General features: G+C 31.0%; 1 protein-coding gene across 1 annotated transcript; it reads right to left on the bottom strand.

Annotated features, from left to right (window-relative positions):
• LOC132749030 (alpha-centractin) lies at window positions 1–24347 on the bottom strand. Its single transcript, XM_060738701.1, has 11 exons — window positions 24213–24347; window positions 19709–19773; window positions 13380–13455; window positions 12726–12851; window positions 10088–10212; window positions 8476–8692; window positions 6880–6972; window positions 6452–6626; window positions 5785–5846; window positions 5326–5366; window positions 1–4944 (listed from the first exon to the last, which is right to left on the bottom strand). Exons 1-11 carry the CDS (start codon window positions 24258–24260, stop codon window positions 4842–4844), a joined length of 1131 nt encoding a protein of 376 aa, XP_060594684.1. The 5' UTR covers window positions 24261–24347; the 3' UTR covers window positions 1–4841.
• Window positions 24348–24557: the final 210 nt, after the last annotated feature.

The following is a 24557-nucleotide window of genomic DNA, read 5'->3' as shown; positions in this document are numbered from 1 at the left end:
TTTTCCATATTTTTATGATTTATGGTTTAAGCTTACAATCAAAATACTGGATCACGACACCAACATAAATACATGTACAGAAATATATATACAAGATTGCTTTAACTACTTATTTCATAATATTTCTAAACGAGAAAGAAAAAACAAACAGCTTTGTGATCTCCTTGTTGTGTGCAAGAAACTGGGTGAGAGAAAAAACCTGTTACTTGTTTAGATAATAGTATATTTGTAAATTACAATGTATTATTTCAAAAATCTACTAAACAATCTTAAATCTACTGAACACTCATACTTTGTATAAATTCATAGTAAATGCATAATAATGCCATTATGGTTCTTCTTATACAGTAACAAATCATTTATTTATTTACCCATATAACTATTCATTTTGGGGCACATTTTGACCAAAGAAAATGACACAATTTTCAAGTTGTAATGTCTTTTAAAATACTGTCATCTCATTACTTATCTAACATGGATTGGAAATTGGACCACTCAAATTATATATTCTTACAAATCTGACTAAAATCTGTTAAAGGTTCTATATTTAACTGACACAAATATAATATTCATATTAAGGGTTGAAATACAGTAAAATGAACACTTTGAAGATGTAAAATGCTGGTATTTCTTTCACATAAACATTGTTATGACATCTGGCATTCATATATTTCCATTATTCAACAATATATAAAGAACACGACAATACATTGTTTTAATATCACTTTTTTGTTGGATTTTATGTCACACTCACTTTGTCACCATCGTGTGGCAACTTTCCAGCTTTGAAGGAAGCCCATTTAAACTTATTGTGCATAAACTCAGGCACATAGAGGCACTCACGTACAAGGTAAGTAGCTGGACAGCTTCCTAAACACATAAACCAGTCCAGTCACAGAGGTCAAATATATCCATGAGTGGCCATAATTATATAATCTGGTGCGATTTTGATGCACTACATATTTCTATTTGTTCAAACTTTTTATGTTGTGGAAATTTTACAGTTAGATTTGATTTACTTTTATGTCATTGAAAAATTTAATTGTATTCTATTGCATAAAACATCTTACATGACTTTTGCACACTAACAAAATTGTCATGGATTAAAAGACATGTAGGTCCCCCTTATTTATAAATAAAATAATAATAAATAATTTCGCTTTCTCAAATCTTTTAACTTAAAGCTTTCATTTCCCTTTTTTCATAAAAATATTCATCTGTTAAGCAAATATTATTCAAAGGAAAAGTATAAACTGCTTATAATCACAGTAAAATTGAAAATCAAACCCTTTATACTTGAACTTTAGTATTTTATCAAACAAAAAACATAACATTCTTTAGAAATTCATTTTCAAAGATCTTATAAATATTAAAATTTCCAAATTCAATACAATACCTAAGCAGTGATTTTTCTCACTTAATTGGGAAAAATGGCCTTATCCACTTGATTTTGGGAAAAATTATCACTAAAATTGCTAATTTGGGAAGTAAAAAAGCAGGTTTAAGTTCAGATTTTACAGAAAATTTATGTTTGGAAGAGACCTTTTATCAGAGTCTGTTATATAGGTAGGAAAATCACTGCTAAGATAAAATAATCATGTCTGTTGACTAACATACTTACTTTAAGTTAATTAGTACACTCTTTCAGAATCCCATCTTTCCTTTATTTTCACCTATGTGTCTAATATACATGTACATGTATATAGTATTTCCTTATAAACATTTGTTTTACATGTACCTAATTTTGAGACTTCTGTACTAATTTATTGTTCATTATCTCATATCAGCAAATACTGTTTTGAGGAGATAACTTATAAATGCAGATAAGATAATTATAAACAACTTCAGTGATAATAAATAAAGGAAAATAAGTGTCCACCACTACACAAAATTTTGCTAATATTAAAAAAAATTCTTCTTATAGATTAATGTCTGCTTCTAAAAGAATCAAAGTTGCTATGAAAATTGTGTGGGTGTTTTAATTCTCAAACCAGTCATTCTGAACATTCTTTCTTCACTCATATACAATCATAATTCAAAAGTTTTAACAGTTTGGTTAGCCAATGAGATATTTTATTGTATCAGGGAAAGATATACTTTATCATTCATTGTGTATCAAGGACAATTGAATGATTGTAAATATTAATATTAATTGTTATCATCAAAATAATCAGTAATAATACTTCATCAAATAATTAATATACATTATATCATAAATGCATAACATGTTTATCTTATCTGGGTAAAAAAAACAATTTTCAGACTTTTGTTACATGTACATTGTCATGGCAACCAAAGATATTCTGACCAGAAATAAAGATTTTTTTTCTAATGAAGATTCTGTTTCAATATCATGGCCTTACGATTAGCTTGTACATGTACATTATGTGAAAAATAATTGTAGCTATTAATTGAAATCCTTTATTCACCATAACACAGTCGAGACATGCTTCACAAAGGAAAATCAAAAATTTTGAAAACAAAAAACATATTGGAAATATACTAAAAATTCAAAATAAAGATAAAATATTCTTGTACCTATATGCTATACAAACTACATTTTGTCTGCCCTTTTTGAAAATATTGTACTAAGTATATATGTGTATTTGAAAGTCAAATTATATCTAGGTTTGTTATCAACATTAAATTTGAAAACCTCAACTATTTCTCAAAATCATACATAGAAACCTGGAATTGATTATTAAAATTGCTCTTAAATTTTAAACACAAAATGAACTTTCATAACAATCTCTCAAACAAGATGAAAATATATAACAATCTAGAGAATGTTACATTCCAGAGTAACCTCCCTTTGAAAGGAAAATACTCAGTTGAGTTACCACCCTTACACTGAACAAGTAATACCCTCCCATGCACACAGAAATCAGAGTCATGTCCCTTCCAAAGGAAAATACTCTGTTACCTCTCTTGCACAGCCTCATGCACAGAGGATCTAACACTGAAATCAGAGTAACGTCCCTTTGAAAGGAAAATACTCAGTTGAATTACCTCCCTTGCACTAAACAAATAAATACCTCCCATGCACAGAAAGATCTTACGCTGAAATGTATCAAGATTATAGGTATGGACGTAGCACATTGATGATTCCTGGTATTATATTGCACTTGACTCGCTTCTCTTTGTAAAATTACTATATCTACCCATCCATATGACAGATTTTTTCTACTTAAATTCAATTTCTTTTTTTTTAATTAAAGGGACTCCACTAAGGTTTTTTGACATGATGGAACCGAACATATTTTTTAAAGATTTCTCTATAACTAGATGTATGTCTGGAACAACAGCTTGTGTACAACATTTCAGATCATTCGCTCACTCCGTTTCCCAGAAATAGTAATTTTTATTTCTAAAAATGAAAACCTTTGCAACACTTTTCACTCAAATCGACAAAAAATCGCATAAAAATTGATTATCAATTTAATACCCTTTTTATTTAAATGTTATCTATTGCTTGGTTTTCAACTTTAAATGTACCAATTGATTTAAGAAAGAACTTTTAATTTTATTTTTTCAGGCTATTGGACCTCAGTGAAGTTCCTTTAAATTTAAGGTCTACCATACACTTCAACTTATTAGCAGGCCAAAGGAACTTTAAATTACCATTCAGTATAGTAAAATACTTCTGACTTATAAGCCAAACTTTGATCTTATCTTAAAAGCGTTCTGTCTTACAGATGTGTAAATGCAGTAGGACTTGAATTAAATCCTGCACCACCTTGAAATTTCACAATAAGTAAAAATATTAAATCAGATACCATTTTTTAATAACAACACTATCTGATAAGATAAATATCTTAAATCTATACATACTGTTATATATTTATATATATATTCTTTTCACCAATAGAAAAAAAAAGAGTAAAAATTTGCAAATAATAACTTTTAAGGCAAGAACATAAATGGTGTAATTTAAAAAAATGTTTACTAAAACACCTTGACATGTTCCTATTAATATATCTAAAGCATGATTTGTAAGTTATGATTTTAAAATAGAACAAAAGAACATAAAAGTCTATATATTTGAACACCGTATGTATGAAAATCCCTCTTTAATAATCTTTTACAAAGAAAATGTAACTGGCAGTATAAAATATTGGAAAAAAAAACATCAACAAAACACATTGCTGGTTGAAAATCTGCATCTACAATTTAATACAACAATATTTGATATCATTTAATATATGCATATAAGATATGCATTTATGAATTAAGACCATTGTTGTTATTTTAGATGCTCAAATAAGACTGATATTCAAAAAACATTCTGTCATAATTAGAAAAAAAAATGGCATATATTTTTGAAAAACAAATAAAGACTTTTCTGAAATGCATTTTTCTATACTGATTTTCCAATCATATTTGAAAGCAGCACTTGCATTACTATATATTCAGTCATAGCTTATGTTCAGAGAATTTCTTTATTTAAAGTGTCAACACAACTCTATGCATGTGGTACTTTTTCTACAAGCAATCAATGTTAGTCTTTATGCCATCTCTTGTAAAAATTCTGACCCAGCTAACAGCAGAAGTACAACTTAACATAATAACAATAGACCTAACATAAAAATGCGAACAAAATCTTAAACCACCTGAAACAATGTCTTTGATCAACTCTTCACCTTCTCCTTCTTCCTCACTTTTCACCAGCACTATCAACTATATGGATACAAAGATAAAAAAAATTTAAGCCCTTTATCCTTTAAATACCCATTTTAAAAAAAAAAACGAGAACAAAAAAAGTAAAAATAATTTAGATGACTATGTTTGGTATTTTAATCGGCGGCAGTCACATGGTTACACAAGCTAATGATGTGCAGATGCTAGAATGTCTTTCTGTGTAGTGCTTTCACACCTTCCTCGTTATATTCACGTTTAGAAACCCACATTTTCTTAAATGTATCCAGTGAAGCTAAAATTGATCCCCTGAAAAGAAAAAAACAAAGTTTTGATTTTATTTATTACTTAACAGTCAAACTATACAAATTAGTTAACTGTCAAACTAAAAAAACTTAACTGTCAAACTAAAATTGCTCAACTGTCAAACCATCAAGAATCCATGCGACCAACAGAAATTTCTATAAATATCTTTCGGAACGTATCGCTCAATTTCTAAAAAGAGTGGGGCAGGCTATTTTTAATTTAGGTTGTTTTATATTGTATCATAAACTCTTTTCATTTTCAATTATTGGTCAATCACCATTTATAATAGCCAATCTTATGAAATGTATTACTAACTCAATTAAATTGAAAGCAAAAAAAGAAGGATAATGTCACTTTAAAAGAGAATGCTTTTTTAACACATACCCAATCCATGTTGAATACAATCTTTCTTGTGGTGCTGATATCTATAAAGTTAAAAGAAATTACATAATGACTAGAGGTAAAAGGCCTCATAAATCCCATCATTTTTTTTTTTTTAGTTTTGGTATGTTGTTACAATTTCCAAATAATGTCTATCTATTCAAGTGTTTTAATTTTAAATGTTGAAGTATAACCTCAGGTTAAAATAATCTTAAAACCTTCATGTAATTGTCTTTAACATTTCAAAATTGGTTCCTTTTTTTTCTTTCCTAAACATTGGTATATCACTATTATAAAGCAAAGGTGTAACTGTTAAAAGTTAAAACCCAAAACAAAAATAGATATCAACCATTTTTAAGGAACTACAGTTCATCATTATTGTGTTATTATCTATCAATATTTGCATAATGTTTGTAAATGTTTCCTGCCAAATCTTAAAGATAAAATACTAAATAGGCTTACTCTTATTTTAATATCCTTTGGTGCTAACTTTTTCACTTCACTTAGTAATCTGTCACCAAAACCTGTAATGTACAATGATAAATGAAATATTTCCAAAACTTAGAAACCAAAAATTCAACTTGAAAATATATAAACCTTATATAAATTATCATGTACATGTAATAATGTAAAATACAATGTATATTCATAGATATTTTGAAGCGAGGCATCAATCAACTGTTAATATCTGGATTAACAATGGCTTTCTAAAGAAAATTTCTTACTTGTTAAACACTTTTATCAAGACATGATGCAACTGTAACGGCAACTGTCCAATAACATTTGTCTGATTAATATTTGTAAAATGCCTATGTAAATCTTGCCTGGAGTCTGTTCTGTTATTTAGTCATTTTCTGAGCATTTCATTGAATTCGGGACATTAAAAATAGACAGGAAAAATGCAGAACATGTCCAATAAATACAGTCAAAGTGAAAAAGTTTTTAACTCATGACTTCTTACCACAGAGCCAAGCAACTTAACAACTGTATAGATCTTGCTGTAATAGAAAGACCGGTAAAAGGGAATGGTAAGAAAGACGGGTAAGAAAAACTGGTAAGAAAGACTGGTAAGAAAAACTGGTAAGCAAGATTGGTAAGAAAGGCAGATCATGATACTCCACTGACTTACCTTTGAAAAGAGTAGATCCTCCAGAAAGGACTATATTAGAAAACAAAGTTCTTCTTAGATCAATGTCTGATTTCTGTATAGAGTATGTTAACACCTCATGTATCCCTTCACATTCCTCTCCTATCAGATCTGGTCTGAATAACAACTCTGGTGCTCGGTAACGGGCAGGTCCGATCTATAAATATGATAATATAATGGAAAGTAAGGATTTGATATATGAACATTTAATATCAAACCATGGACTGTAAGTATCCACCATGTACAGTAAAGATTAAAATCATGGACGGTAAGGGTTAACATTATGGACAGTAGAAGTTAAAACTATGAAAAAGTTTAAGAAAATGCCAAAAATAGCTCTGGCACATGCCAGAATTGAACAAGCCTAAGAAGTAAGATGGACATATAATCATAATAACATTATTTCTTACCTCTATACTACTACCATCAGGTAATGTATATGGGGCCTTTTCTATTTCCATCGATTCTTCCTTCATAGGATTTATTGATAAATAACAAGCTTTCTGCAAATGTTAAAATATGAAATGATATATTCATTGAAATGTTTTATTACTCATCAAGAATTTTACAGATTTCAATGTCTTTTAAAAAGCAGAAATTTTCTATGACTTTTTTATACTTTGATTCCTTATTAGTTTTTCAATCAGGGACTTTTTAGCTTATTTTATAGCCAATAATTAGTCATATTCCCAAATGAAATTAGTATATTATTTTCCCAATTCACAGGAAAAAATCCCAATTGAAATTTACAATATAAAAATATTGAATAAGGGCTTCTTAACTGATATAGTGCTTAAATGTTTGAAGATGCCATTCTAGACAGTAACTCTTTGCATTCATTTAATCTCTGCAAAATTTAAGTCATGTATTTTTTTACCAATTCTTTTTTAACAGGACATCACTGAAATTCCCAATTCCATGGGTATAGGTCATGTTCCAAAATCATGGAAAAAAATCCCAGTCGATGTTTTTTTTTTCTATAAAGTAATTTATTTCAAATCATAAATTCATTTATCTTTACAGTAAAAGGTTAAAAATATCTTGAAGACACTGAAAATAATGTTATCAAGATAAAATATACAGATCAAGGGGAGAATTATGATTAAGTATACTTATATAATTAAAATTCCTGGTCAGCAAGTTACAGTCAAGCACAAAGCTGAGTAGAATTAAACATTTTCTGTAAACTGGCATGATGTCCAGAAGATTTTACATATGAGCCTCGTCAAGACAAAACCAACATACTGGGTTTGCAAACAGCATGGATCCAGACCAGCCTGCGCTTCCGCACAGTCTGATCAGGATCCATGCTGTTCCCTATCAGTTTCTTTACTTGTAATAGAGTTGGTAAGCGAACAGCATGGATCCTGATCACACTGCGCGGATGCACAGGCTGGTCTGGATCCATGCTGGTCGCAAACGCACTATGTTGGTTTTGTCATGGCGCGGCTCAAATAACCTACAGTGGTGATGTTTTACATTTGGAATCAGCAACCTTTCACATCTGGGTAATCACTAGCTTTTATATAGAGCTGTCTTTGATGGAAAATTTTGTATTGATATATCGAGAGACAAATATCCACCATACATCGATGTATTGACTTTGACAGTAGATACAATGAAAAACATTTAAATATGCGTTATAAATTGGGATCATGGCCTTATGCATGCGTGTATTAGACATTACAAATAATAATACAAACTAACAGAAAGTTGTTTTTTTCCTGTTATTTTTGTCACTGACATTTGAAAATGGAGTTTAAAGTTCCTTTTAGCGAAGAAAACTGAAAAAAGAGACTTTCTTATGATGCAAAAATTGAGAGGTATATTCACTAACAGAAATAAATAAATCTTAGCTAGTATCAATTTTTGAAAGTGTGCATCAATATTGTATCGGATGATGAATATCGTTATTGCTATATTCAATGGCAGTCCTACTTTTAAATAAAGAAATCCTTGAAGTGTTAACATGTGAAGTTGAGACAGTACAATTTTTCGTAACTCACCTCTTTTATGGTTCTAACTATTTCTAATTCCGCTGATGTGTGTAAATCATAGCCTTCTTTACGTAGAAGTAATCTAAGATATCTCGTAACATCTCTACCAGCAATATCTACACGCATTACACTGTGGGGCATGGCAAAACCCTCGTATATAGGTACCGCATGTGCCACTCCATCTCCTACATCTAACACTACACCTGTTGTACGACCAGTTGCGTACCTATATAAACATAATCAGCAAAGACGTATTTTACCATATATCATAAATGGACTTGTCCATTGTTCAATTTGAATAAAACCATTTATTCATATTTAGGGAAACTATCAAAATAAGTACTGGCTGAATAGTGGAAAATGAAAATCATGATCAGACGGCACAAATGTGCTAGGTGATCTTGGTCTGTAGTGGTTGCATGGGTAAATTCATTTGCCTCAGAAAGGCAAAAAAATCAATCATTAACTTTTACATTTTGCTTATTCTTAGTAACACAGTTTCAGTTGGGTTTTATGTCACACTGTTACTGAAAACCAAAACACACAACTAGGCATTATTTCAGGCAAGTGTGGGCACTACAGATTCTCAGAAGAACCATTGATCTTCTGTAACTTTTATTGATAACTTCCTTGCAGGAAAGAATTGACATAGATCCCAGCTGGATTTTGATACAAAGTCAACAACCTTAACCACTCAGATCAACAGTACAGATGACCAGCACGCAAAATCTTTGAGGCAACAAGGAAGTATAAAAAGCTTTGAGTAGAGTATGAATTTCTCTATATTCAAAGGAAATATTTAAAGCTACATTAAGCTGCCTCTAACTAGAAGAATATAATATATAGTATATTGATGAAAATCAAACTAAAGCACCTAACTTGTCAATTTTCAATAAAATAATGTGCTAAAAGATTGCTCAACTTACTAAAATAGCACTGGAATATTTTATAGAGGAACATTTTATTTCGATTCACAATATTATTCATGAGGATTTAATATTAGAGATACTCTATGATATAACTTCTTAGTTTAATAATATTTTATTGTATAAATATACACACAATATACAATTAAATAATTTTACAGACATAATCAAGTGTACATACAAAAGGGTTGGGCCAAAAGTTCTAACAACATTATCGTGGGCCCTTCCCTGAGGTTAGTCAGAAATAAGTTTATACTATTTGAATAAATTTGTGTGATATCAAATAATTATCAATTTCAGTTTTAAGTAATTTTCAGGTACTAATTTTCATGAACTAATTTTAACAAATGTTTTATATGTAAATATAAATTAATCAAATGAACATTTAACAGAGGTATATATTTAAAAAATAGAAATATAGATAAGCATTATAATAAAATTATGACACTAAGAGTGATTAGATTAAGTTATTTAAATATTTTAAACGTATAAAGTATAAGTTTCAAAAGTCAATAGTGTTCCATTTAAAGTTATTTATAGCTTTTGAATTACGTGATATTGACTTTGATATAACTTCTCCTAGTTAAAGCCACCAAAATATAAAATCTATGTCATAGTATGCGATAATAATGTTTTTGACATTTACATAGAATAATGCTTCAACATCAAGTACACAAATGATCTTAAATACTTACAAACTTAGAACAGCTTGCATTGACATAAACAATGCCGGAACATTAAATGTTTCAAAAAATATTTCTGCAGCCTTTTCTCGATTCTTTCTAGGATTTAAAGGGGCTTCTGTCAATAATACAGGATGCTAGAAACAAATAAATATTGTATTAAGCTCACTAAAGATAAGGGCTAAGAATAACAAAGACATAAGGAAACAGTTTACGAACAACTTAAATTAATTTTTTAACTAAAAATATCAGACTTTTTTAAAATCAATTTTTTAACTAAAAATATAAGACATCGTTAACAATTGAATTTTCAATGACTAATTACCAAAAAATCAAAACTTCCCCAACATATAATTTGATCGCCTGCATCCCCAAGTGTTACTATTGTAAACATATGATCTACTTGTCTTTCTAACTTTCTTCTAACATTGTACAGTTTGAAAATTTGTTGATGATTTTAAGACTTTTATTTGGAAAAGTAGAAAGATCTAGAATTACTGCTTATTATACATTGTAATAAAGGCACATTATGCCTAAGATATTCATATTTCTTTCAATTCTTTAAAAATGTCAAACATGTGTTTAATAATATTTTAAAACAAGAGCACCGCTAGGCGGAGCATTATATGCCCGAAAGTGTTTTTTTTTTTTTTAGTAAAGATGAAGCATTTGTAAGACATGGGACTAAAATAAAGTATTACCTCCTTCAAATAACAATCCTCCTTTGAAGTTTCAATATTGTGGTCCAAATGGAACTTTAAGTTATGCCCCAGAAACTGGTAAAAGTGACCTTGACCTTTGACCTTGTGACCCCAAAATCATTAGGGGTCTTTTACCCAATATGGACAATCATACTATGAAGTTTAAACACAGTAGGCCAAATGATACTTAAGTTATATTCCGAAAACTGTTTTCAGTTTTAAGGTAATAGTGACCTTGACCTTGTGACCCCAAAATCAATAGGGGTCTTCTACCCAATATGGACAATCATCCTATAAAGTTTGAATATTGTGGGCTAAATGGAACTAAAGTCATGCTCAAGAAACTGTTTTCAATTTCTAAGTAATAGTGACCTTGACCTTTGACCTTGTGACCCCAAAATCAATAGGGGTCTTCTACCCAATATGGACAATCATCCTATGAAGTTAGAACACTGTGGGCCAAATGGAACTTAAGTTATGCTCCTGAAACTGTTTTCAGTTTTAAGGTCATAGTGACCTTGACCTTTGACCTTGTGACCCCAAAATCAATAGGGGTCTTTTACCCAATATGGACAATCATCCTATGAAGTTTGAACACTGTAGGCCAAATGGAACTTAAGTTATGCTCCGGAAACTGTTTTCAGTTTTAAGGTCATAGTGACCTTGACCTTTGACCTTATGACCCCAAAATCACTAAGGGTCTTCTACCCAATATGGACAATCATCCTATGAAGTTTGAACACTGTGGGCCAAATGGAACTTAAGTTATGCTCCGGAAACTGTTTTCAGTTTTAAGGTCATAGTGACCTTGACCTTTGACCTGTGACCCCAAAATCTATAGGGGTCTTCTACCAAATATGGACAATCATCCTATGAAGTTTGAACACTGTAGGACAAATGGAACTTAAGTTATGCTCCGGAAACTGTTTTCAGTTTTAATGTCATAGTGACCTTGACCTTTGACCCCAAAATCAATAGGGGTCTTTTACCCAATATGGACAATCATCCTATGAAGTTTGAACACTGTGGGCCAAATGGAACTTAAGTTATGCTCCGGAAACTGTTTTCAGTTTTAAGGTCATAGTGACCTTGACCTTTGACCTTGTGACCCCAAAATCAATAGGGGTCTTTTACCCAATATGGACAATCATCCTATGAAGTTTGAACACTGTAGGCCAAATGGAACTTAAGTTATGCTCCGGAAACTGTTTTCAGTTTTAAGGTCATAGTGACCTTGACCTTTGACCTTATGACCCCAAAATCAATAGGGGTCTTCTACCCAATATGGACAATCATCCTATGAAGTTTGAATATTGTAGGCCAAATGGAACTTAAGTTATGCTCCGGAAACCAAATTGCTAACGTTTTCAGTTTTAAGGTCATAGTGACCTTGACCTTTGACCTTATGACCCCAAAATCAATAGGGGTCTTCTACCCAATATGGACAATCTTCCTATGAAGTTTGAATATTGTGGGCCAAATGGAACTTAAGTTATGCTCCGGAAACCAAATTGCTAACAGACGGACGGACGGACGGACGGACGCCAGGGGGTATAACATAATATGTCCGAAATTCTTTCGGGCATATAAAAATGGATTATGAGCATGTAAGACGTTTTATACTTGAGAAAAATATCGCTGAACATGCAGTTAAATTTTGTGAAGGTAGGAAAATGTAAACAAAGTAGTATTTTGACTTCCATACAAAATATCAATTCACTTTAATTATACCAATTGCCAAAAGAGTTCAAGATACAAAAGATATTTAATGTTGACGTATATAGCAAATGAGTATTTTTTAGAAACTCTAACAAAATACTAAAAGGTAAACAGTTTTTTGTGAATGATAGCATTTCTGAAGCATATTAGTAACATCAGAACAAGTGCATAGGACAATTAGGTCCATAGGAAAGTTAAGTCAAAAGAAAAATACAGAATGAGTATTGTACCTCTTCTGAAAATGTTTGTAATTGATCTTTTGAGTAAATATATTGCCAGATCCTCTCCATATCATTCCAATCTTTCACTATACCATGTTCCATAGGGTAACGTATAGACAACAACCCTCTATGCTCCTGTTGAAATATAGTAAAAACATGTTCCATAGGGTAACATCCTGAAAGTAACTATCTATGCTCTTGTTAATATATAGTAAAAACATATTCCATACTTTAATGGTTTGCTCATAATAACTGACAGGAGGAAAAGAAAATACCTGAATGTTAACTTGTTTTGTTTGCTTATCTGGTTTTATGCCAGATTAACACATTTTTTTAAATTGTATCTCTCCAGTCAGTGCACCTAATCTGCTTTCTTGGATAATTTTTAGGTAATAAACAATTTCTCTGCAAGTGACAGACTAGTCTACTAATCACACATTATTTTTAAATCAGAAGAGAGACAAAAAGATATTTCAACACCCTCACTCCTCTAGAATATTTCATATTTCATCCTAAAACAGAAAAAATTTTCTCTGCAAATATAATCACAAAATATGTATACCACACAGTTACATTTATTAATTACATAAAACCCAACTTGATTATTTTATAGCTTTATGTAAGGTTTGGAATAAATCCTTAGTAAACTTTACAGTCATTTACCTCTGCCTCTGGTCCCAGAAACATATCCCCCTCAAGTGCTCCTGCCATAACTCGTACATGTTTAGGCCTTCCTATGCTGTAAAACACAATTATATACTGAATACAATTATCATAATATTTCACATAATATTTTTTTTTTAAATCTTTATAGTAATAAAATAAATATTTTAGTAAAAATAAAACAGTTCTTCAAAATATTTATAAACAATTCCATTTCAGATTCAATATATGAAATAGAAAATGAGAAGAATCTTTTAAAACGATACTCGGCCAAAGCATAATTGTTTAACATGCAAAAGTATGACTTTTTTTAAGTTTTCAATACAAAAAGAAATGTTAGCAATGCTTGCCTTAAAATGACATGATAATGATTTCTTGTAGCTATTAAGAAAATACCCATTTTGTAAACATTGAAATTAAATTACAGCATATTGATATTGATGATTTTCCAAAGAAGAAGAACTTTTATTTAAGGTGTCTTTTTTACTAATTTTCCATTTGACTTTATAAATTTTGTAATACATGTATTTACAAATTGACCTAAAAGTTCAAGAACTAGTCTCATTCCTGTACATTTATTTTAGAACTATCCTTAAAATTTTATTTTATAGTGACAAAATAGAGCTATCTTTTTTTTTTAGAATGGTAATAACTATTCTTTACATTTTTTTGTAATGGTTAGAATTGTCCTCTACATGACAAAATTGAAATATGCTTGTATATTAAAACTTATGCACGAAGAAAAGTAGTGTTTAAGTTCGATATTTCAAAACAAGATGTTTTGAAATAATTATCATTATTTTGATGTGTATCCTAAACACCAGACCTGGGTATCTGTATATCCTAGTCTAGGAATGTCTGCCTCTACAAAGAAAGCGATACATCCCAACTTATTATTATTTTAGTAGACCAAACGTGTTGAAATTTTAGGAATTATTATCAGAAAATTTTGATCTTCTTAACCCATTACTTCATATACACGCCTTTTAACGCCTTTTTAACCCCCCCCCCCCCCCATTTTGTTGTCTCAAATGATGAAAAAATGCCTTATTTAGGCCCCAAACACTTGGTTTTTTTTGAGAAATGTTGTTAAAAAAAGTGACCCTTTTTTCGGCGCGGCCCCCAAACCAAAAGATACATCAGGGGGTTGCCAGAAGGGGGATGTGCCCCTTCTGTTCGGGGGGGTTTGAAGGGGGGCGGAGTCCCCCTCATCGCCAAGAAAATTTTGGACTTGTGAGAGGCTGTAAATGACCCCAGATTGATCATAAGGTAACGTGTAACCAATGCTGAAAAGCATTTGACTCTATCTCAATCCATTGAGAAGTTGCAGCACTTTGAAATCAATTTTGATGGAAAAAATCAACGCAAAATAGTGATTTTTGGCAATTTTGAGATGTCCCCTCGTTGCCATGGTAACAGAAAATTTAAGCCTGAGCATGTTGTTGCAAGGACAATGGTCCAGTCAACATTTGTGCCAAGTTTGATTAGTGTTGAAGTAGAGGTGTCATCGATAAGGATTTTTGTATCGATCTATCGGTAATCAGGGCCAAAAAACCCTTCTTTGTAGAGGCCGAATATAGGCTACTTCCCAACCAAAATAGCCTCTTTTTTCCCCACTTTGGTCCTCAAAATTCCCCAGTCTTTTAAAATTTCCCATAGAATTTAGAACAAAATTAAATGATGGTGTTGAATTAAGGTCTTTACTGTCTTATTAGTATTTCCCTGTGCTTTTTGCTTTTCTATTTTGAAGAACTTGTTAAAAGTTTGTATTAAATTTGAGACCCCTTTCCCCCAAGTACGCCAAAATCACAGATATTTTCCCCAAGAAAAAGGCTGAGGCCCCTTCCCCAAAAATGGTGTTTTGGCCCTGGTAATGAATTATCGGCGATACAGCGATATATCGATTGCCAGGTTAAATTTTAGCTTTCAAGTCTTTTTAAATGTTTCCTAAGGACACTGACAAAGCAGTTATATATAGACAAATGCAAAAAAGATAAACTATGAAAACTGAACAATTTGTTTCTTTTTTTATACAGCTAAAAATGAAAACTAATGACTAGTAACTATAAAGTTTAAAGCCTTTTCCATTTTACTTTTGTTGTTGTTGTTGCTATTACGTAGTAACTGATCATGCTAAATCCCGTCCTTGCCGCTCTAATAAAGCCGGGTTTAATTGGCAAATTGTAGTGTTTAGAACCTGAATAATTATTAAAGTTTAACATTTTGTAATCATAATTTTTACAAAGAAACACTGACAATTTTTTCTTGGCATTTTCCCTTTTTAAAATCTGAATTGAGGGGTATTGACATCCACTTAGCAGACGTGAGAGATTACAACGAAATTAGGCAGCATTCGTTAAAAACACTGGGAGGTAACTTTGGCATTGATTTCCGTTTTCATTTTTAGAAAAAAAAATGTTTCTGGCATCCATAACTTTACATGTCGCTTTTATTTTGACGTTTTGCGACAGTAAACAGGTCTGTCAGTTCTATAAAACCTGTTCGCTGAAGTCTCTTTAGCTAAAAATATATGTGCATTCGATATCCGATATTTAAAAAATGGAATCGATATCGAATCGGATAACAAAGATCGTTGATACACCGATATCGATTGAATCGATGACACCCCTATGTTGAAGCAGTTTTTATAGTATTATAGCAATTTGAACTTGTAACGGGAGACTTTTCAATGAAAACAGCCATTTTTCACAAAATGCTCATGAAGCAATGGGTTAATGAAAAAAATAAAAAAATCTACAAAACAACAATTTTTCTTCAAATTTATATGACAGGCCATGTTTAAACATGAAAAAACGCGATTTAGGGTAATTTCAAGTATTTTCATCATTTTCTGTTAACCCATTACTTCATATACACGCCTTTTAACGCCTTTTTCACCCCCCCCCCCATTTTGTTGTCTCAAATGATGAAAAAATGCCTTATTTAGGCCCCAAACACTTGGTTTTTTTTTAGAAATGTTGTTAAAAAAAGTGACCCTTTTTTCGGCGCGGCCCCCCAACCAAAAGATACATCAGGGGGTTGCCAGAAGGGGGATGTGCCCCCTTCTGTTTGGGGGGGTTTGAAGGGGGGCGGAGTCCCCCTCATCGCCAAGAAAATTTTGGACTTGTGAGAGGCTGTAAATGACCCCAGATTGATCATAAGGTAACGTGTAACCAACGCTGAAAAGCATTTGACTCTATCTCAATCCATTGAGAAGTTGCAGCACTTTGAAATCAATTTTGATGGAAAAAATCAACGCAAAATAGTGATTTTTGGCAATTTTGAGATGTCCCCTCGTTGCCATGGTAACAGAAAATTTAAGCCTGAGCATGTTGTTGCAAGGACAATGGTCCAGTCAACATTTGTGCCAAGTTTGATTAGTGTTGAAGCAGTTTTTATAGTATTATAGCAATTTGAACTTGTAACGGGAGACTTTTCAATGAAAACAGCCATTTTTCACAAAATGCTCATGAAGCAATGGGTTAAAATATTGTATTTTTAGCACGTTCTATTATTGAACGTTTTAAGACTAATAGCTAGAACAAAACAGGCTTAATGATTTTCTTAGTTAAATCCAAATGAATTCATGTTCTACCTAATTTTAATATATTGCTCCCTGACTATCTTAGTAACAAATGATTTAATATTTATAGCCTTTCTTAGCGGTTGTAAATATTTTCAATATCGTAGTAGTGTCTGTGTACGTAAAATGCGTGCAGCTGTAGTAACGTATTAGCATTTTCTCACGCCACCTGATATTCCTTTGTGTACAGCTGTTAGCATAAGTGTACCTTAGTATGTATGATAATTTAAGAAATAGCTATACAATTGATAAAAGAAATAATAACAAAATTTGTTGTGTTTTTTTTATAAATATCGTAATGCTCTACTTCTCTCTTTTGTTACACCTCTTCTAGATGTATACATATATTTTATGACATACATGTATGTACATGTACTTACTATTTATTAATTAATCATAAATGTATACTTCGAAACATGAACAACATTGCAGCAGTTTTTGACAATATAATTACTGTCCCCATGTGATGAAAATAACGTTTAAAGTAAAATTTGTATTACGTATCATGTTACCCACTCTTTATTTTATGTTAATTAGTCATATTGTTACTATTGTGACGTGGCTTCTAATAAAAGTGATTGTTGTTGTACAAAGAAAATTTTGAGTTGTTTCACACTGAAAAAATATTTTGTTTGTACTTGTTTTCATACAAAGAAAACCTAGTCAGCCTGACATATTGTTTTAACAAGAGGGCCATGATGGCCCAAAGTCGCTCACCTGTATATAGGCCCCTGGAGTGGGGCCAGTTTAAACCCCAGGGCTTTTATTTGAACAAACTTGGTTGTATATGTATGCATGTATATATATATATATATATATATATATATATATATATATATATATATATATATATATATATATATATATATATATATATATATATATATATATATATGTATATATATACATATATATATATATATATATATATATATATATACACACACACATAATATGTATATATATATCTATATATATATATCTATATATATATATACATTTATATATATATATATATATATATATATATATATATATATATATATATATATATATATATATATATATATATATATATATATGTATATATATAATATGTATATATCTAAAAAAAAAAAGTCAAGCTAATGAATGACCCCCGGGGCGGGGCCAATTTTGACCCCAGGGCTTTTATTTGAACAAACTTGGTAGACACCCATGAGAACATGTTTCATGCTAAATATCTTAGCTCTAGCTCTTTGAGTTCTTTAAAAGAAGATTTTTTAAGTTTTTACTATATGCACATAGGGAAAATCAATGACCCCCGGGGCGGGGCCAATTTTGACCCCAGGGCTTTTATTTGAACAAACTTGGTAGACACCCATGTAAACATGTTTCATGCTAAATATCTTAGCTCTAGCTCTTTGAGTTCTTTAAAAGAAGATTTTTTAAGTTTTTACTATATGCACATAGGGAAAATCAATGACCCCCGGGGGCGGGGCCAATTTTGAACCTAGGGCTTTTATTTGAACAAACTTGGTAGACACTCACTAGAAGATGTTTCATGCTTTATATCTAAACACTAGCTATCTGTGTTTTTTCAAAGAAGATTTTTAAGTTTTTGCTATACACAGTCATATAAGGAAAATCAATGACCCCCGGGGCGGGGCCAATTTTGACCCTAGGGCTTTGATTTGAACAAACTTTGTAGACACTCACAAGAAGATGTTTCATGCTTAATAGCTAAACTCCAGCTATTTGGGTTTTTTTAAAGAAGATTTTTTAAGTTTTTGCTATACACATATAAGGAAAATCAATGACCCCCGGGGTGGAGCCAATTTTGACCCCAGGGCTTTTATTTGAACAAACTTGGTAGACACCCATTAGAACATGTTTCATGCTAAATATCTTAGCTCTAGCTCTTTGAGTTCTTTAAAAGAAGATTTTTTAAGTTTTTACTATATGCATATAGGGAAAATCAATGACCCCCTGGGGCGGGGCCAATTTTGACCAAACTTGGTAGGCACTCATTAGAAGATGTTTCATGCCAAATATCTAAGCTCTAGCTCTTACGGTTTTTTAGAAGAAGATTTTTTAAGTTTTCTTATTGGTTGCCATGGCAACCAGAGTTTTTAATGGAATTTAAATTTTTGAACAACTTTGAAAGGGGTCCACCTAAGGATCATTTCTGTAAAGTTTGGTTGCAATTGGCCATGTAGTTTAGGAGGAGATGTTGTTTGAAAAGTTTGACGCCATTTTTTGAAGGACGCACGACGCACGACGGACGCAGAGTGATGACAAAAGCTCACCTTTGAGCACTTCGTGCTCAGGTGAGCTAAAAAGGCAATGCAATTGATTACAAAAAAAACAAAAACAAAAAAAATATGCAAAATTTTACCCCTTACTTTTGTCAGAGTGCATTTTTTACCCTTTACTTTAAATAAATATCTGGAGCTCTGTTTATGCATTTAAAAAATTAAAGTTTTTCAAAATACAAGTGGGAGAAGTTTCTTGCAGTCATTGAAGTGATATTTCAAATTTTCATATTATTTATTAATGTGAATGAAGCAGAGTGCATACTTACATGTAACTTTTAGAATGATATTCTAGAAATGAGTATAATTTTATTATAACTATTATACCATCAATTGTAAGCTTCATGCTTATTATGAGCAACTGCATGGAGAAAATAAATATTGGTTAAAAGTTTGAGCAAGCAATAAATGATGATTTTTCTTTTCAAATCAAAAAGACATTTAATACTTACAAATTTGGAAAGTGGTACTTTGGAACTTGATCTCCAGCAAAACCAGCTTTGATTATACCAGACCCCTGTAAATACATAACTGTTAATTAAATACAGTGGTTTCAAGGGGGAAAAATGAGTTAAAAAACAAGCACTACCATGCCACCATAGTTGATTCTGACAATTGACTCTATGGAATCTAAGTATGTCTGGTGAATTGGTGCATGAAAGGGCTCTTTCAAAGCCAAAAAGTATTAAAAAAAATGTAAAGATTGTTTCAGTAAAAATTTTACATTTGTTAAAATTAAAAGAAACATAGAAATTTAGGAATCGGGGTCAGCTCGGCCCTAAAACGTACTCGGCCCCCCGAGTCGGCTCGGCCATATAACAACTCGGTACGGGTCATCTCGGCCCACTTTTCAATTATTAATATTTAGGTTTGTGTTATCACTATTTATTGTAATTATTGTAAAAAATAATTTATAATACACGGATTGACAGTTTTCGAACTAGCAGCAGACAGGCTTTTCTTATCAGTGGCATTGCAAGTAAAGATATCTTTAACCGATTAGGTATGTCAATGTATTTCTGACACGTGATAGGTTTAACCGTAATGTTTTATACTTTCAGTGTCAATGTGTTTAAATATACACGGAGAGGGAAAAAATTACGAAAATAAGATCTGTATAAAAATGATATAGGCCTATATTGAAATAAAAGATAATTGAAAACAGGGTCGTTCAAACAGAAGTTACTTTAATGAAAATAAGTCTATATGAAAATATCTATACTATAGTATAAACGTGAATGTATACACAAGTATTCCATCACAATTTTGTATGAGATCAAAGGGTTGTTTCTTTTTTATGATAATCTTAAATTAAAGCTTTTGACAATTACAAACAAATTAAATGAAATTGGTAAAAGACATGTTAATAAAGGACTCCTATTATCACGGGCTATTATTATCAATCAATGTGTATGTTAAGGATACCGATTAATTAGGTGATAATTATGATTGACTCATTCATTCAAATTTGATTAGTGACCACCTGCAATTAATTAGAAGCTTATGATATTAAGTGTATGATATTAAGTGAACACGTTTTTGTTTCATTTTTTTTTAAATATAACTTTACAAACAAAATGCATCTAAGGAAACACATTTTTATTAGATCTTTATTAATGTTATCGAATCTGCAAGACAAATAAATAACATTTTTTTTTCTAAATATACTTTATTTCGACAGAAGTACAATGTATAATTATATAATAATAAGATATTTCTAAATCCAGGGTTTTATACGCATAAATTTTGACATGTACGCATATAAGTTATCCACTTGCGTCCAAGTGTACGCACAAAAATAATTCTAGACAATAGATATTATTGTTTCTGACCCGACATGATTTTATCTCTTTCTTCTCGAAGCTCATAAAATTCCATTTAAACCTAATGCTTGCATTGTTTATTCGGAAGTTAACATAATTGAAATCTACTGCGCATGTTATTTGCAAGTGCCCGCTGCAGAAATTGATGACGTTTATAGTGCAAGCTACAGTAACTGATGACGTTTACCGTAAAATCTATTTTTGGTAGCTGTTTTTGGTTTTTCTATTGCTATATTTAGATGGACTATTTATAACAAGCAATTACTATTGGCTAGCGTTTCCAATGTCGATCTACCAGTTCGGCGATTGTATTTTGTACATGAACAGCGAAAATAAAAAATCCAGTGCTTTTTGCAAAGTGTTATATGAAAAAGTGTTAGAAATTAAGTCACTGGGTATGTTATTATCGTTGGTGTTATAAATATAATGGTTTCGGCGAACTTAATTTATGACTGGGACATCAAGTATGTCCCAGCTTATGGGGAGGTGCATAAGCGGTTTTGTCAGCCTTTTGTTTTATGATATTTTTAAAAACGCAACATATTTAGCTGACTGGTCTGTTAAGATATCTATTGTGTGTTTACTTGTTCAGCTAAAATATTTACAAATAGATCAGTACAAATTTTCAGTCTGTTGGTGTAATCACCTTGTCAATAACAAAATATGCTACTAAAACTTGACATTCCAGCAACTCAAAGACTTATAAGCCTTGGAAATAGCACATGATATTATTGTAAAGGGCTACTAAAATGCTATAAAAAACCTAGTGATAAAAGATATTGAAATCATATACTTCTTATGAAAACAGTACAATATACATGCACATTTCTTACAGGGTAAATAAACGATTTTAAGCAAAATAGAGTGGTCTTCATAGTCTTTTATAGTGAATATAATTTTCGACCCCTAAAATTCAGGCCTGGACCCCTACTTTTCTAGGCTGTGCATCCACTGGACCCCTAAAATTTCAAAGAGATGTAAAACCCTGTAAATCTTATTATTCATTTACCTTAACAACATGCAAAGCAAAGTTAATACGTTATATATATTTTTGTAAAGTGGGCTGAGTTGACCCGTGCCGAGTTGGTATAGGGCCGAGTTGAGTCTTTTCCGAAATTTAGCTAGTCGGAAGTACTGAATTGACAACTTTTCGAATTACAAGATAAAGATAAAAGCCGAGGAATTCTAATTGAAAATGGATTGTAGACTGGTGTCCTGTGCACTCTTACAGGAACCATAATACGACAGGGAACCAGAATAAACGGAAGCAATGTATAAAATATCAACTGACAGTTTTAAAACTGAAAATGTTAAATAAAAATGAACAATTATTTTATACTTTTACAGTTAAAGTAAATCGTGCTCAATTTAAAGCTTTGCCATATTCATATGATCTTTTCATTTGCTGGCTGAGTCGACCCTTGCCAAGTATGAAGAGGCCGAATTTACCCTTAGGCTCAACCGAATGACAGACTTTTCTCTCCCTTACCAGTTCCTCTCCCTGACGGTTCTCTCCCTAACTGTTTCCTCCCCTGACGGTTCTCTCCCAAATTTGAAATATGCAGACAGTTCTCCCCCAATTTTATTTTTATAAGTTATCATTTTAGTTTTGACTTAATCTAATAATATTTCATAATGAAGATTATTAAAGGAATGTGTTTGATATTAACTGCATTTTATGTTTTATGTTTATCAGCTGAATTGTGTTTGTAAATTTAACACCTTTATCCTATCAACACCTTTATTGTGAGAGATATAGATCATTGGACAGTGATTGATATACACCTGTAATTATGTTAAGGTCTAGCTTGTGATGTTCATTTATTTGTTAAATAGTGAATTAGGTGGAAACAAGTATGTTCTAGAAAATAAATAAACAACAACTGGTATGCAAACACATCCCACATTTACTTTTTTATGAAATTGATTTAAAAACATGTAGTCATTAACTTGAAACAATATATAACACCAAATAACTAATATAATACTTATTCATCAACACCTTTTCACAGCTATTTTAATCTAATCAACACCTTGATTCTTGAGTAATGAATTAATAAACACCTCAATTATCACTGACAGCAAACTTAACGCATACATGTGTGTATTGAACTCCTTTTTTCATTATATACAAAAGTTTAGCAATTAGAATTTATTACAGTAATCATTTTTTGCCTATAAATTTCATTTCTATTTATCAAAAAAAAAAATAATATCTTATGATTATCCTAATCAAGTAAATTATTCTTTAATTATTTTCAATGACTAAACACATAAAAAAGTATACATTACATCTAATTAAAAATCAGAATAATTAACTAATATCAACATCGATCAATTATTATTATATGTTAAACAAAAAGTTTTTCTAATTCAATTTATATCTATTGATAACAAAGTTACAAATTTATTAAACATATAAATACTTCAATAAAATATTTTTTTCTCTAATTTATATTAATTTTTGATAATAAACTTACCGATTTATTGTTGCTGATGATGCTAACAAAATTGAAACCTGAATTAAACATCTGAATAAAAGTATTCATTAAAGTATTTTTCTCTCTAATTTATATCAATTTATAATAAACCTACCCATTTATTTAACATCTAAAGACTTCAATAAAATCTATTTTTTTCTACTTTATATCAATTGATAATAAACTTACCCATTTATTTATCATCTAAATACTTTATTAATAATGTAATTATAAAAATAAAAATGGGGAGGAACTGTCTTCTAATTTGCAAATATGCAGACAGTTCTCCCCCAAAATAGGGAGAGAACCGTCAGGGAGGAAACGTCAGGGGAGGAACTGGTAAGGGAGAGAATAGTCTGACTACCGGCTCAACCCCATAATCCCTAAGGTGTTGTCACACCTTTTTAACAAATTATTTTGAATAATGATCTCTTAAGCAATATCCATGCATACAGTTCTTCCAAACATAAATGCAGTAAATCAAGGTATCATTTTAAAACATAAACGTCAAATTATGTCAATTTACTTATTATTTTTGTATGACAGCTGCGGCTGCAGACAAAAATCAAAGAAAACCGATCATGACTCATTCGTCAAATAAAAGACAATATCTCTCAAAATTGCACAACAATATAAAGTTAATCGATTCTTACATTGTCTATGACAACAGGCTGATTTGCAAGTATGTCATATGAATCCATCGAATTCGCTAAAATGCTAAGAAATCATAAATTTTGTCTAAATTGTCTTAACCGGAAGTTACTTTTTAACCGGAAGTAGCATTGATAATTTCTTTGATAAAATCTGTTCCTAAAAATATGAGACCGTTCTATAATTATAGGATTAGATCGAGAAAATCAATTTATGCACGTACCTTGTTTTACTCCTTTATGATGCTGGCATTAAGGCATAATTAATAATCAATAAGTAGAATTATAAAAATATGCAACATACATTTTCATTTTTTTCAATGGATGACTCGTTCAAGGACTTTCATT

Source organism: Ruditapes philippinarum, unplaced genomic scaffold, assembly GCF_026571515.1.
Source record: "Ruditapes philippinarum isolate M1 unplaced genomic scaffold, ASM2657151v2 ctg2413_1_1_1_1, whole genome shotgun sequence".
Lineage (NCBI taxonomy): Eukaryota > Metazoa > Mollusca > Bivalvia > Venerida > Veneridae > Ruditapes > Ruditapes philippinarum.
This window is presented reverse-complemented; position numbering and strand designations above follow the sequence as displayed.

Excerpts from the sequence above, each read along its gene's own strand:
- LOC132749030 (XM_060738701.1), bottom strand. The coding sequence starts at position 24,260 with ATGGATTCATATGACATACTTGCAAATCAGCCTGTTGTCATAGACAAT. Across the intron at positions 13,456-19,708 it reads AAGTACCACTTTCCAAATTT|CATAGGAAGGCCTAAACATG; the intron begins GTAAGTATTAAA and ends TGTGTTTTACAG. Across the intron at positions 6,973-8,475 it reads TAGTTAGAACCATAAAAGAG|AAAGCTTGTTATTTATCAAT; the intron begins GTGAGTTACGAA and ends TAACATTTGCAG.